This window comes from Perca flavescens, chromosome 7 (assembly GCF_004354835.1).
Source record: "Perca flavescens isolate YP-PL-M2 chromosome 7, PFLA_1.0, whole genome shotgun sequence".
In the NCBI taxonomy this organism is placed as follows: Eukaryota; Metazoa; Chordata; class Actinopteri; order Perciformes; family Percidae; genus Perca; species Perca flavescens.
In genome coordinates, this window is record NC_041337.1 from 31377591 (window position 1) to 31391063 (window position 13473).

The 13473-nt window shown below is 40.8% G+C and overlaps 2 protein-coding genes across 2 annotated transcripts; both read left to right on the plus strand.

The window, feature by feature from the left end:
* The first annotated feature begins 310 nt into the window (after window positions 1-310).
* Window positions 311-6934, plus strand: tnnc2.1 (troponin C2, fast skeletal type, tandem duplicate 1). Its single transcript, XM_028582411.1, has 6 exons — window positions 311-418; window positions 2222-2276; window positions 2645-2788; window positions 3507-3621; window positions 5183-5319; window positions 6692-6934. The coding sequence occupies exons 1-6, from the start codon at window positions 416-418 to the stop codon at window positions 6721-6723; spliced, it is 486 nt and encodes a 161-aa protein (XP_028438212.1). The 5' UTR covers window positions 311-415; the 3' UTR covers window positions 6724-6934.
* A 1953-nt stretch (window positions 6935-8887) lies between these two features.
* On the plus strand, window positions 8888-12898 carry tnnc2.2 (troponin C2, fast skeletal type, tandem duplicate 2). The gene is made up of 6 exons (XM_028582412.1): window positions 8888-8998; window positions 10172-10223; window positions 10713-10856; window positions 11237-11351; window positions 11461-11597; window positions 12266-12898. Exons 1-6 carry the CDS (start codon window positions 8996-8998, stop codon window positions 12295-12297), a joined length of 483 nt encoding a protein of 160 aa, XP_028438213.1. The 5' UTR covers window positions 8888-8995; the 3' UTR covers window positions 12298-12898.
* The last annotated feature ends 575 nt before the right edge of the window (window positions 12899-13473 follow it).

Genomic DNA, 13473 nt, shown 5'->3' on the forward strand with positions numbered 1-13473 from the left:
TAAACTCATGTTCTTGTGCAGTATGTTAAATCAAGTGTCCATCGGCAAAGTGATACTCAGTTGATCCTCTGCCAAAATAACCCTACAGCTGCATGCAGCTTCTTTCTTTTCTTTTTTTTAAATAAACGTCACTGAGCTTGTCTATTATCTAAATATGGGGGATTGGTGAGTGTGTCACACAAGGGGATGTCCATCAGCAGATTGCAAGACGGCACAAACTAAAGTTGGATTTGATTGGCTGTCTCTTGTCCGAGGAAGGGGCCTATTGTCCAATCGTGATGATTTTCTGTAAAAGTGTCGTGGGATGTGAGGGTACTTATTGTGGGGAGTAAAGCCACATGTGTAGTCAAAAGACTCTCTTTCCCAGACGTCTGTCATTTTTACTGGTGTCTGTTGTTCAGCACAGCCGGACGCCATGGTAAGAAACCCGAAAACTGAGATGGAGGTGAAAGGGAAACGACAAGGAGAAGGAATATTAGTGTTGATGAATCTTTGAGGATTCGCTTTTGTTTTCAATTGATGAGGATAAAAGCCGGGTGGCAGAAGACGGAGATTATCTTCTGGAGCAAAAACAAACCAACCCCAGTGACCCAGCCAGCAGGTCCTCATCTGCAGCGCAGCTGGGTGATCAGCTGGAGTTTCATCTCTTGGAATTCCTGATTTTTTTGGAGAAATTAATTTGGGGAAATACTTTGGCTGTCTATCTTTTTACAATGCTTGCTACAGACAACAGAAAATTCAATGTTCCTGACTGGTAACCTGCTGCTTGAGCCTTTAGTTTACATTTTTAACTTCTGTAACTCTTCTTTGTTACTTGTTAAAAAGCTGATGTGATTTAGCTTGATATTTAGATTGGCGTTACTAAAGATAGAAAGTGCACAGCTGAGTAAATTGAGAAGACCTGCTGCCTTTTCTGAGTGTCCTAATTTAGGACATTCACCTTGAGAAAATCCCTTTCAAATCCTCTCCCAAATCTCACCTTAAAAATAGCTATAGTGAACTCATGGGTGGGTTTGTGTGACCTCCTATGCTGCGATATTATTGAGGTTCTGTCTAGCAAACAGGGGGAATATGTACTGTCCTCCTGAGTTACTGTGAAACAGGGGTTTATATAATTATATATATAACAATTAAAGGGGAATATCACTCAAATGAAATATTCTTTTGTTATTTTGCTAAGCTTTGATCAACTTTAGTCAAAATTTCAACAACGTTCCTCTAAGAAAATGAACACTTTGCTCAGTACAAGCACTAATGGGCTACTCTTACTGTTTCCAAATGGATCTACGACAGTGCACTATAAAGTTGTGATGTCATCAGGCATACAGTCTGGATAAAAGATCAAACTGGAAAGATGGTAAGATTGGGCGAACAATTACCAATGGGAATGTTGTTGATCAGACAGCAACAGCAGAGATTAAAACCAGCTTTAGTATAAAACCCCAACAATCCTGGCATCTCCTACGTCTTCCCGATCTAACAAGTCCTAACTGTGGGAATAACATGTTTTACATTGAGTGGTGTTCCCCTTTAAGAACCATCATTCAACAGGAATGACAGCAGACAGCTGGCATAGGATTAAACATGACTTCTTACCTGACATGAGGCTATTTCCAGGCCTTGGCTGTCACTTTGTCAATGATAGTTCTGTCTCTGGCTTTGGGTTTCTCTTGTGGTGTTCTCTGGCTCCATGGAGTAACAGGGCTTTACTATAAGGAGGTCAAGTGACCACAGTGTACCACTGAAGGATCATTTGAACATTTGTCTTATACCACTAAACGATGTTGATGTTTTAAATTAAATAAATGAAAATCAATTTGTGAAAACTAGAAACCTACTTGAAATAAATAATTCCACCACAACAATAAAACAATACAATAATAATACCAACCCAGTATTGCAATGAAAAAGCAGATATGATGTTTAACTGTGATGGGTAAGTCAAACGAGATTGAATGGAAATCAATGGCAGTCTGCAAGGCATCAGAACACTAAAAAAAGAGTCTCAAAGGCTTTAGAAAGCCTTGGAAAGTGGTCACCAGTAATGTAGAGTAAGTGAATAAGCTCAAACACTCAGATGTTGTGTTTCGGGTGGAAACCTCTTGCTGTGCCACTCCTATAAATCCAGGTAATGAGCAGACCACAGGGAGCAGATAGAAAGCTTTTCTTCTGACCACCTCTTCTTTCATTTTTCCACCTTTTTCCATTCACCTCTCTTAAGCCCACTGACGCCCAAAGCGATGCCCGCTCCTTCCTGACTGAGGAGATGATTGCAGGTCAGTTCTTCTGTAATTACACTTGATGAGGGACCTTCACATTGATTTTCATCACAATGTTCTGCTGTTCAGATTACTTCCAATTGAATCTGTTTCTGAAAAAGAATGGCAGCTAATTTGGACTGAACGAGCAGCTCGAAATGGTTTTATGAAAAGTGTTCATGGAAATCCCACCAGTTGATTATTCCCTTTGGTCATTTGTATTGTGTAATACATGAATGACATTTTGACACTTATTCAGAGTTCCAATCAGTTTTAGTTATAACTATATTACCTCTATCACAAGCTTCAGAACTATTTTTCTCCTGGATTTTGTTTTGCTAGTTTAGGTGTTGTCAGAATTTGAACTATTTCCTTCTCTCGGCCAGAGTTCAAAGCCGCCTTCGACATGTTCGACACCGACGGTGGCGGTGACATCAGCACCAAGGAGTTGGGTCAGGTGATGAGGATGCTGGGCCAGAACCCATCGAGGGAGGAGTTGGATGCCATCATTGAGGAGGTTGATGAGGATGGTGAGATCATTGAGTGATCATCAAATAGAAAAAGGATCTTAATGGAGGGATAAGTAACTATAACTAATTTCTCCACTCACTGTGACATTAATTCAAAACAACAAGGAAGCAGTTAAAACAGCTAGGATTTGTAAAACTCTTGCACTTTGAAGAAGTACAGAGAATTAAGTATTGTACTTCATAAAATTGGGTGACTTGTGACAGAGATCGAGAAAGAACAGTAAAAGTCAAAGTGAGAGAGACTGAGATATCCTGACTTTTAGTCCCCAGATTAAGCCAAGCTCCAAAAACATTGTTCTACTATTCCCAATATACAATAGCATTTTGATTAGATCCAACCTGCCTGTAAATGCCCTTGTCTTACAACTGGCTGTGTTTTTTTCACAGGCTGAGTAGGATTCCCTATGATGTGTAAACTGATATTTATGTAAATGCAATGTGAAATTGGTGCATTTTTTTAAAGCAGGAGTTATCAAAGGCCATTTGGAGGATTACTAGACATTGTTGTGGTAAATAGAAAAATATAGAAAAGAGAAGCAGACAAGGAGGGTATGAGTCATGAAATACGGTATGTTGTTGCTTGAATGCGATAAATATCATAAATGAATGACATAGTTAAGTGAAGATGGGACTCAGGTTGCACTGCATATGTAACTTCCTTGCCGCCACATCAGCTTTGGCTTTGTTCCTCTCCCCACTCCCCCCCCCCCCCTTTCAGGCAGCGGAACCATCGACTTTGAGGAGTTCTTGGTCATGATGGTGCAACAGTTAAAGGAGGACTCGGCCGGAAGGAGTGAAGAAGAGCTTTCAGAATGCTTCCGCATTTTTGACAAGTATGACACACAATACTAAAAAGGCAAATAACAATAACCACCACATGTTACTGCATTCAGAATCTCATGTTGTGCTGTGGCTGAATTGAAAAACCTATAAATTTGAATATTTTAGAATTAGGCAACATTTTTATGGTCTGAAGAACCATTAAACACCTGCAAACAAAGTGCATCAACACAGCAACTTTATTTATCTTATCTTATGTGGTACTATACCTATAATCTGGATTTACAATGCTTCGGATAACTAACTATTCATCCAAATGAGCTACATTTGGTTATAATTGACAAGCGAAGAAATAAAAAATAAAAAATCCATCTCGACCTTTCACTTCCAGAATTGCACCTTTGCCGCCGGAAATTCTGCCGTATGTCCTTATTTTTGGTCCGATTTACAGTACCTTACACTTTCCTTTGTGTTGGAATTGTAAACTCAAAATGTATGAGGACTATCAACTGCTCCTCAGATCACTGCAGGGTAAATCCAGACAGCTAGCTAGACTATCTGGCCAATCTGAGTTTTCTGTTGCACGACTAAAACAAACTTTTGAACGTACACGTTGCACCAAAACAAGTTCCGTCCCAAGGCTATTTTGCAGCTGTACAGGGGCTCCGTGCTGCGCTTAGCACTGCCCCATGATGATTGTGAGTGGTTTAACAATAAACCAGAGCACGTTTTTCTCCCATCCCGGAATGGTGTTTGGACCAGCCAGACCCTGATTATGGCAAACTTGTTAGCAAACTTGGATCAAACTATTAAACTTGGCAGTGTTGATCACATATGAATCAAGATTCTGTTACTGCATTGTCTATTTCTCGACTCCAATTTTCGTTGGTCTCTAGTTAAGCCACAGGCAACAGTTATGGCTGCTAAAATATTAAGATTTTGCTGAGAATTGGCCTCAGACTCAAACGTGTACCCCTAGGGGTACTTTGGAGGAAAACAGGGGGTATGTGAGATATTTAACAAAATGTTTAATAGTTACAAGGCTGTTGTCCAGAACATTGTTCCTCTTTATGTCGATTTTTTTCTTTCCTACCAAACATGTGACATTTTTGTTGCCTTCTTTGGACCTATCTTGCCTTCTTTCCTATACTGTCCTTCTACTTTTTACAAGTTTCTTGCTTCTTTCTTCTTATGTCACTGTTTTTGAAGTTTTTGATACTACTATACATTGACCTATTCTTGCCTTACTTCCTTCCTTCTTTCTACCATCTTTTTACAAGTTTTTGTCTTTTTTACAGTTTTTGTCTCTTTTTCTCATTAGCATTTAAATGCTTTTTTTCAGTTACAAGGCTGTTGTTTAATAAATCTATCGCTGACAGTGCTGTACTGTTCCTGTTTATATACACTTTTTTTTTTTTTTCTAACGAAAATGATTAGCGCTGGTCAGGGGGTTCTTGGCTTAAAGTAACAATTCAAAAGGGGTACATTATTGAAAAGAGTTTGAGAACCACTGCTTTAAAGAATACATCCACTGTATCTTTGTGTGGTGATGGAAGAGAGCAGGAAGGAGAGAGATTAGCTTTCACACTATTACAATTTGCATTTTATCCTCAGGAACGGAGATGGTTTCATCGACCGGGAGGAGTTTGGAGAAATCCTCCATCTCACTGGAGAACCAGTGGTAGAGGAAGATATTGATGAGATGTTCGGTGAAGCAGACAACAACAAAGATGGAAGGATTGATTTTGATGGTGAGATTAAATTACATATAGAGCAAGACAAGCTTCTTCACTCCTGTGGACTACACAGTGTCTTCCATCATGTTTGCTAGATTATCAGAGGGAGAGAAAAACAGACTGGACTTCCAGATTCACAGACAAACAATTTTAGTGCTTTAGCTTGATTAGAGGAAAGGGTTGAAATTATTTCTGTTCGTTCGTTCAATATGAAGCTGGAGGCAGCTGCCGGTTACCTTAGCTTAGCATAAAGACTGGAAATGGAGGGAAACTATTTGTTGTAACTTACCTGGAGTCTCCATCAGCAACCTCGCGGTGACTCCAGGAAGTTATTCTGCCTGGCCAAGAAATAGTTCGGCACTCAGTAAACCCACAATGAAACAGGGAATTTTTACACTTTTGTACGGATTAAACAAACAAGACATAACGTATTAATTGGTAAACTTAAGAGGCTCTGGTAGGCAGAATTTGTGAACTTTGGACAGAGCCAGTCTAGTTGTTTTCAGTCTTTATGCTAATCTAAAATAACCAGCTTCTGGCTACACGGTCAGATATAAGAGTGGTATCAAGCTCTCTCTCTCTCTCTCTCTCTCTCTCTCTCTCTCTCTCTCTCTCTTTAAGAATGTGACCTTAAAATGTGACAACCAAAAATAACGTTCACATCACACAGCCTGCAGTGGTATCAATCTCTCATCTTCTCATCTAACTCTTGGTAAAAAAAAAGAAGAAGCAAATTAACATATGTCATAGAATGCAGAATTAGTCCTTTATTTAAGTCCCTGAAAGTGAAATGTTTTTGGTTGACTAAGAATATTGAATATTAACAGCCTACACCGTGTCTCTTAGAGTAATCAGAGGTACTGTATGTTGATGTTGGGAGTCTTACTGTAAAACCATCAAATCTCAGTTTTTACTGCTATTTAGATGAACCTAAATCTTGATATTATCTCGCGACTCTCTGTGCTGCTAAGAGGCAGAATGATTATGTTAACTTTCCATTGCATTAACCTTAACAATCAATACAAGTTTCCTCATGAAATATGGATTTGAAGAGGTCAACGGTTTGTACCATCACAATTCTGCACTCGTGGACAAGTTCCTTATGTATACAAATACATAATGAGGCATTTTATGGATGAAAATGACACTTCAGTCTGTGTGCACATGAATAAAGCAGACAGAAATATTAGTCCTTTAAAAATGATGACATGAATGACAGAAATAAAGAATTGCTCATCATACACAGCCTAAACAATCACGTTCTCCATGATTTGACTTCAACCAAAAACCTCACATGCACGTTTTGTCCACACACAGTGCAGTTATTCCTCGATCAGTCTTGGTGGGTTAGTTGATTGATTGACTGATGCCCTCTTTTTCTCTCCAGAGTTTCTGAAGATGATGGAGAACGTCCAGTAATGAGGCCGGCTCTACATTCCTTGGTGACCCTTCCTCAGAGAGAAAACAAAGCATGCTATCGGATGGAAATGTGCTTCAGAGCAAACTCGAAATGCTATAAACCCTGTGCAGTTATGAACGTGAGGTTGTTCCTGAGACGTCTAAATGGATACAAGTGAAATACCTCCACCCCCGCCTTTATTCTCCTTCTCATATGAAACCCAGGGGCTCGGCGAGGAATTCTATAAATATCCGTGCAAACCTTTTAAGACGAAGGCCCTTTCCCCTGGCCACCTCCTTGAGCCGGCCACCCAGCTGTCCCCTTTGCAGCTGCTGTCTCCCCAGAAATGCTACACCAATAGCTTAAACCCCCGTCCCCCCCGACCCCCATCCCGCACCCACCCACCTCCTCCTTCTCCTCAAAGCTGAATATCTTCTCCACCCTGTTCTGTGCTTTCTAAATAAATCCACTTTCTCCTTGTTCATCTTTGAAAATTATTCTGCCATGCATGCCTGGGACGTCTTATCTCATCTGATTTTGTTTCATTCTTTTGTTCTTTTTTCTGGGACTTCCACATTACAACTGTCTGTCTGGCCTTCCTACTCTCAGATACACACACGTGCACGACCACTCATAAAGTGATCGTGTATTGGGGCGGCCTCTAGCTCACCCAGTAAGATAAGTTCGCTCCATGTAGGCTGAGTCCTTTGCGGCGGCGCGGGTTCGAATCCGACCTGCTGCCCTTTGCTGTGTGTCATCCCCCATCTCTCTCCCCCTTTCCTGTCTATCCACTGTCACTATATAATAAAGGGAAAAGCCCCCGAAAAAATCTTTAAAGTGATCATATACGCTGATTCACACGCACATGCACTTTCTACACCACTGACATCGATACCTACACACACACACATTTTTGTTCAACTACAACTGGTCTTATCTCCCTACTCTAGTCCCAACTTCAAACAAGCCTCCAGCTGCGTTTAAAAAACATATTTGCATATTTGGTGCTGTATGCCATCGTACCCTGTCTCATTCAACACTAGAGAACCGTCGTATCTGAGGAAATTTCAGTTATCTAATTTAAATGAATCTCTTCCAATTTGTTTTCCGCCTAAGTCTGTCAGCAACTCTCTGTCATTGATCTTCAAGTAGTGGTATCCCAGCACAGAAATCAATGTGGCTCATCCCCAGCAGGAGAGGTGAAGCCGAGCAGCCGGCCAGCATTAGAGGCTTGAGGCAGTCACAGAACAGATGAGTTAATTCTCCTCCTTTGGAAAACGCAGGTCTGCCCCTGGGTATATAACCTGCAGCCCCCCCCATCCCTCCCCTTTCTTCACGGCTGCTCCCCTCCTCAGCATCCTGTCCTACTCTCCTGTCTCTCACCTCGGGCCCTCCCTTCAGGAACCGCCCGCCATATAAGGAGCATCAGGTTGTGTTTATCAGGGGCTTGCCACACGTCCCTGTCCTCTCTCAGCCTAAAATCTGCCAGCTATTCACGGCTAAAGGGGGTGGAGGCAGAGACGGGTGGGGGTTGGGTGAGATGGGGTCCAACTCCGTAGCATTTTTCTCCCGGTTTTGAGTTTCACGCCCAGATTCACAGAACCCATAGCCTCCACTGTCTTCTATTTACAAGGCCTAAATAGAAATTGACAGTGTACACTGACAAGCTGCAAAATCTATAGTTTTATTATTTATTTTTCAATTTGGTTTATATTTTAGTGTGGTTATTTTAGGCGATCATGACTGAAAGCCGCTTTGGGGCCATATAGGGAGTAACCTAATGCATTCTCTGGATTTTTGTAAGTGTATTTTGTTTATCTGTATGAATTCTTTTACAGAATGTCACAGTTCTTCATCACATCCTACCTCTGATCATCTCCCAAAACAAACCAGGAGACAGACACAGTGAAATATTCCCTGCAACTCTGCATTCTCCCCAAAACCATTCATTTTGCATCTCCATTCTTTCCCCTAGATTGTTCTACCTTGAGCTCGATCACAAAAACTCAGGGTTTACATCTGTTACATTCCGAACCCTGCAACTTAAATAAACAAGAGTTTTCCTCTCCAAAGCGTGATTGGCTTGCCATGGCCCCAGAACCCTAAAAGTTCAGGATACTAAATCTGGAGGCCTGTGAGAGGCAGGGGGCGGGACCTGGCTGTCCCGTTTAAAGTGTGTCTGAATCTTCACTTGACGTCTAGTCTCTCTGTTGGGGTGCACGCGGATTGACCACTCCTTTTGGCCTCTCTCTTTTCCTTGGATATTTGGGGGGGAAAAGCTAATCCACAAACATGGTAAGACTTGTGCAATTGTGCAAATGACCCAATGAACTATTCCAAGTTGGTCGGTCAACCAGCCATTAGTTATTAAACCATAATAATGAGAGCATGTGAGGTTTATTGATTGAGTAATAAAGGCATAAGATAATCTAAAAATCCATCTGCTGAGTTGTTGAGAAGCATGTTTCCTTCTGTTCATAAGGCTTGGATGTTTATTTGTTGGCTTCTAATCAAATTGTTAAATTTGACTTCTTTTTTTTCTAAATACTATATTTTTAGAGTAAACATTTTTAGTTTATTTTAATATAATTTATAATAAATGCAAAAAATATTCAGATTTAAGACTGTTATTTATGGTAAATATGGTTGATCCTGGTGGAGAGTTAAGATGGGGAGCTGGGTGGGTGTCAGCTGGGAAGGTGCAGATTCTGCTTAGGCGACAAATTCCCAAGGATTAAGTGTCTGCACGCCTTATACAGCGAGCTTAATGTGTTGAGCCTGAAATAGCCAGACTCAGTTTTACCAAGCTCAGGAATCCTTTTGAGGAGCAGCATGGTACTATCACCAACACAATCATACAGTTATGTAAAAATACAATCATATTTCTAGAATAATCCTAAATGTATGGATGATCTGTGTGCAATGGTATTATTTTACTCACTTTTGGTATTATTATAGTTTGAACTTACATTTTTATATTTGATATTTTAAACATTTAGAGTGTTATTAGTAATATTCTTTTTTAAACGGATCATATGGCATGGTGGTTGCTACTGTCACCATGGTGTCGTCTTGCCTTGAGACTTCAGGCTCAAAACATAATAATAATAATAATAATAATAATTTTGTTTGTACAGCACCTTTCATACAATTAAATGCAGCTCAACGTGCTTTACAGTGTGGTATTAAAACAAAACACATTAAAGAAAAAACAACATAAATAGAAATGACAACATACATGAGATAAATAAGTTCATAAGAATAGAATAAAAAACAAAAACAAAATGTACAGAGCTAAAAGTTGTAAAAGTGGCAGTAGACATATATAGGGTTATATAAGGTAGATATAAGGACAAATAAATAATGTTCAGGGTTTTAAAGGGTACAGAAATATATAGGGTTTTGACTGAAATGCTCAATAAAGCCTGTAGGAAATGAAATGACAGAGTGGCCCCTGTTTTCTTCCAGACTGACGCTCAACAAGAGGCCCGCTCCTACCTGAGCGAGGAAATGCTGGCTGGTGAGTACAGGCTACAGTAACACGTTACTTTAGTAATAGCGTTACTTTGTCCAGGAACCAGTAATGTTTACAGATTACTTATAAATTTATAAAGCAGTTATAAAAAAAAAGGCCTAGTTGTTTTCAATAATCACACCTCTAAATATCAAGGTGAATTGAGACGAGTCATTATATTTTTAGAAGGATTATAGAACGAGCTCCTGTAGAAAAGGCAGACCATTTTCGATCATCTGCGTAGAATCAGGCCCCCATGTTTTTTGGATTAGCACAATACCACAGCGTTGATAGAACGCGTTACTTCAGTTGTTCACACATAGGATTGCCCCTGTTTTTCTGGCTATATATAGAAATGCAGAGGCTCATTTTATGTAGCGCAAACGTCCCTCTGCTCCCGGTTAAAACTTGTAGGCACAGCCAAGTAATCGATGCAGAGAAATTAGGAAAGTTTTTGAGAAACGAGCCACATTCTTTCGACTCTGATTTCTCCAGAATTCAAAGCCGCCTTCGACATGTTCGACACCGACGGTGGCGGTGATATCAGCACCAAGGAGTTGGGTCAGGTGATGAGGATGCTGGGCCAGAACCCGACAAGAGAGGAGTTGGATGAGATCATCGAGGAGGTCGATGAGGACGGTGAGCAACGGATAATGTATCTCTGACAGCAACACAGCACGCCTATTGTGCGTAATGAGTGTTTTTACGCACAGGCAATACACGACTCTGGCACTTTATAGGTTTTCCATATCAGCTCAAATAAACCAAGTAACTGTATCTAACATTCATATGAAATGCAATCTATTGTGATACGCGCCTAGGCGACCCTAAATGCAAAAACAATATTCTTGGTTTTGCTTTTAATTATACAAAATCCTTACATTCTGGGATGACTTATTTCCAATGTTTTCTGTAACTGTGGTTCATGCGTAAAAGTGTGCGCAAGCAACGCAGGGCCTTGGACCTTTGGTCGGGCTGACCATTGTTAATCACTTATGTGGCTTCTTTATTACACTCAGGTAGCGGTACCATCGACTTCGAGGAGTTCTTGGTCATGATGGTGAGGCTGCTAAAGGAGGACCAGGCCGGCAAGAGCGAGGAAGAGTTGGCAGAGTGCTTCCGTGTATTCGACAAGTACGTTCACACTATTAGGCTACGTGGTTCACTTAGTATCACCTTTCCTGAAACGTCAATATGTTATAGGTTACTTATTTGTTCCCATACATGTCTGTCTTTTGTGCAGGAACGGCGACGGCTACATCGACAGAGAGGAGTTCGCCCTCATCATCCGCAGCACCGGCGAGCAGATCTCAGAGGATGAGATTGATGAGCTGTTGAAGGATGGAGACAAGAACGCCGACGGCATGCTGGACTATGACGGTACATGCATGATGATGATGATGATGATGATGATGGACGTGTTAGGTCAAACGTGACTTTTCCAGTTATTTAATATCCAAAAGGATGGCACAGTGGTAATTTAAGATTTTACATTTTTAGCAGCCCCAGAGTATTCCTATTTCTGTTGTAGGCTACTGTAGTACTATGGTTCCCAAAGTAGGGTCTGGGGATGCCCTGGGGTCCTCGAGGGGGTTCCACGGGGGTCCCTAGCAAACAAGTAACTCAATGGCAGAATGATGGTCATGTGTCTCATACACTTTCGGTAATCAGACATCTTAAAGCAAAAATCCTATCACATGTGGGACCCTGGAAGGAAATCTTATTAAATGGGGGTCAGTGGTCTAATGTGTGTCAGTTTAGGGGTCCTTCACATAAAAAATGTTTGGGAACTACTACTATAGTATAAATTGTACTAGGAGGAACAAGAGGTGAATTGATAAATAGTTTTCAGCCTCTAAGCCTCGTCTCAAATGACACAACCTCAAAAAGAGACATTTCAAGACTTTAGTTGAGCTACTATTGTGAAGTTAAAAAAAAATCCTTGTAGGATTCAGTTCATTTTCAGTTTGTTGAGGTATTTTAGGTATATATGATGATGTTAACTGAAACATCCCATCTCAATAACACGCCTCTCTTCTCGTTTCCAGAATTCCTCAAGATGATGGAGAATGTGCAGTAAAACCTGAAAGACTCATGGACATTCCTCCTCCTCCCTGTGAACCCCCCATTCTGATCACATCTGACCCCCCAATGACCCACTCAAACTCCCCTCCACCCACCCAACACACTCCCTCTCCTCCCACCTCTCCATCTGGTTCACTGCCTCGCTTCTCCATCCTTAAGACATCCTCAACAGACAGCTAGGGCACCCGGCGGGGGTCGCTGGGGGGGCAACACTCTTCCCTAGCTTGCTTGTGAATGCAGACAGCCCATGGATGCTGCGCTGACGCTGTACCCCGTGACAGGATGGCAAGGCTGCAGTGGGGAAATTCACTGCACACACCTTTATGTGGCATGCATGCGTTAACAGGCGCGTGTGATCAGCGACCCCCCCAACCACCTGCTGGTAAAGCTCTGATCTAGATGTAGATCTAGATAGAATGGCAGCCTGTTACCTGCTGCTTAGACCAATTCATTCAACCAAATTACTGTGCAAAGAAGAAACTTGCTTGAACAGAATAAATGAATTAACACATGCTCACTTGTAGCTGGTCTGTCATATTTATGGTCTGTGTAAAAAAATGTTTTGAGGAATATCAATAAAATCGGTTTGTTTCTTCTTTTTGTCCACAGCCAGTTTTGTTGTCATCAGTACATTTTGTGTACATCTACTGTAATGTATCGATGCTGTCACAAGTACAATATGCATATTTTGTGCATATTTGAAGGGTTTCACACCAGGAGAGGACACAAAGAAATTCCACCATGATTACTTCATGAAATACCAGGGCATATAACTAACTTTTTTTCAGGCCCAGATTTGCTGGCTTGCCCCCTGACTGAGACTAAGAGATGTCATCATGCAGTTTAATCAGGGTTTAAGCATGTGAAATTGAGTAGACAACTTGCTGTCACAAATTATATCAAATATCATTAGGCCTGCAACCAACGGTTATTTTCAGTATCAGTCAACTAATCATTTTGGCTATAAAATGTCAGAAAATAGTAAGAGTTCCATCACACTTTCCCAGTGTAAAAGGTGACCATTGTAACGGTCTTGTTCAGTTTACAGTCATAGAACACGAGAGAAAACAGCAAGTATAAACATTGAAAAAGCTGGATTTAGAGAATTTTGCTTTTTTAAATTATTAATCAAAACAATTATCAACAGTTTTTCTGACAGTAATCTATAGTG

Bases quoted from the DNA above. Each gene is read 5' to 3' on its own strand.
- tnnc2.1 (XM_028582411.1), top strand. The intron at 2,277-2,644 runs GTCAGTTCTTCT...TCTCTCGGCCAG, and splicing joins GACTGAGGAGATGATTGCAG to AGTTCAAAGCCGCCTTCGAC. The intron at 3,622-5,182 runs GTATGACACACA...TTTTATCCTCAG, and splicing joins TGCTTCCGCATTTTTGACAA to GAACGGAGATGGTTTCATCG.
- tnnc2.2 (XM_028582412.1), top strand. The intron at 11,352-11,460 runs GTACGTTCACAC...TCTTTTGTGCAG, and splicing joins TGCTTCCGTGTATTCGACAA to GAACGGCGACGGCTACATCG. The intron at 11,598-12,265 runs GTACATGCATGA...TCTCGTTTCCAG, and splicing joins CGGCATGCTGGACTATGACG to AATTCCTCAAGATGATGGAG.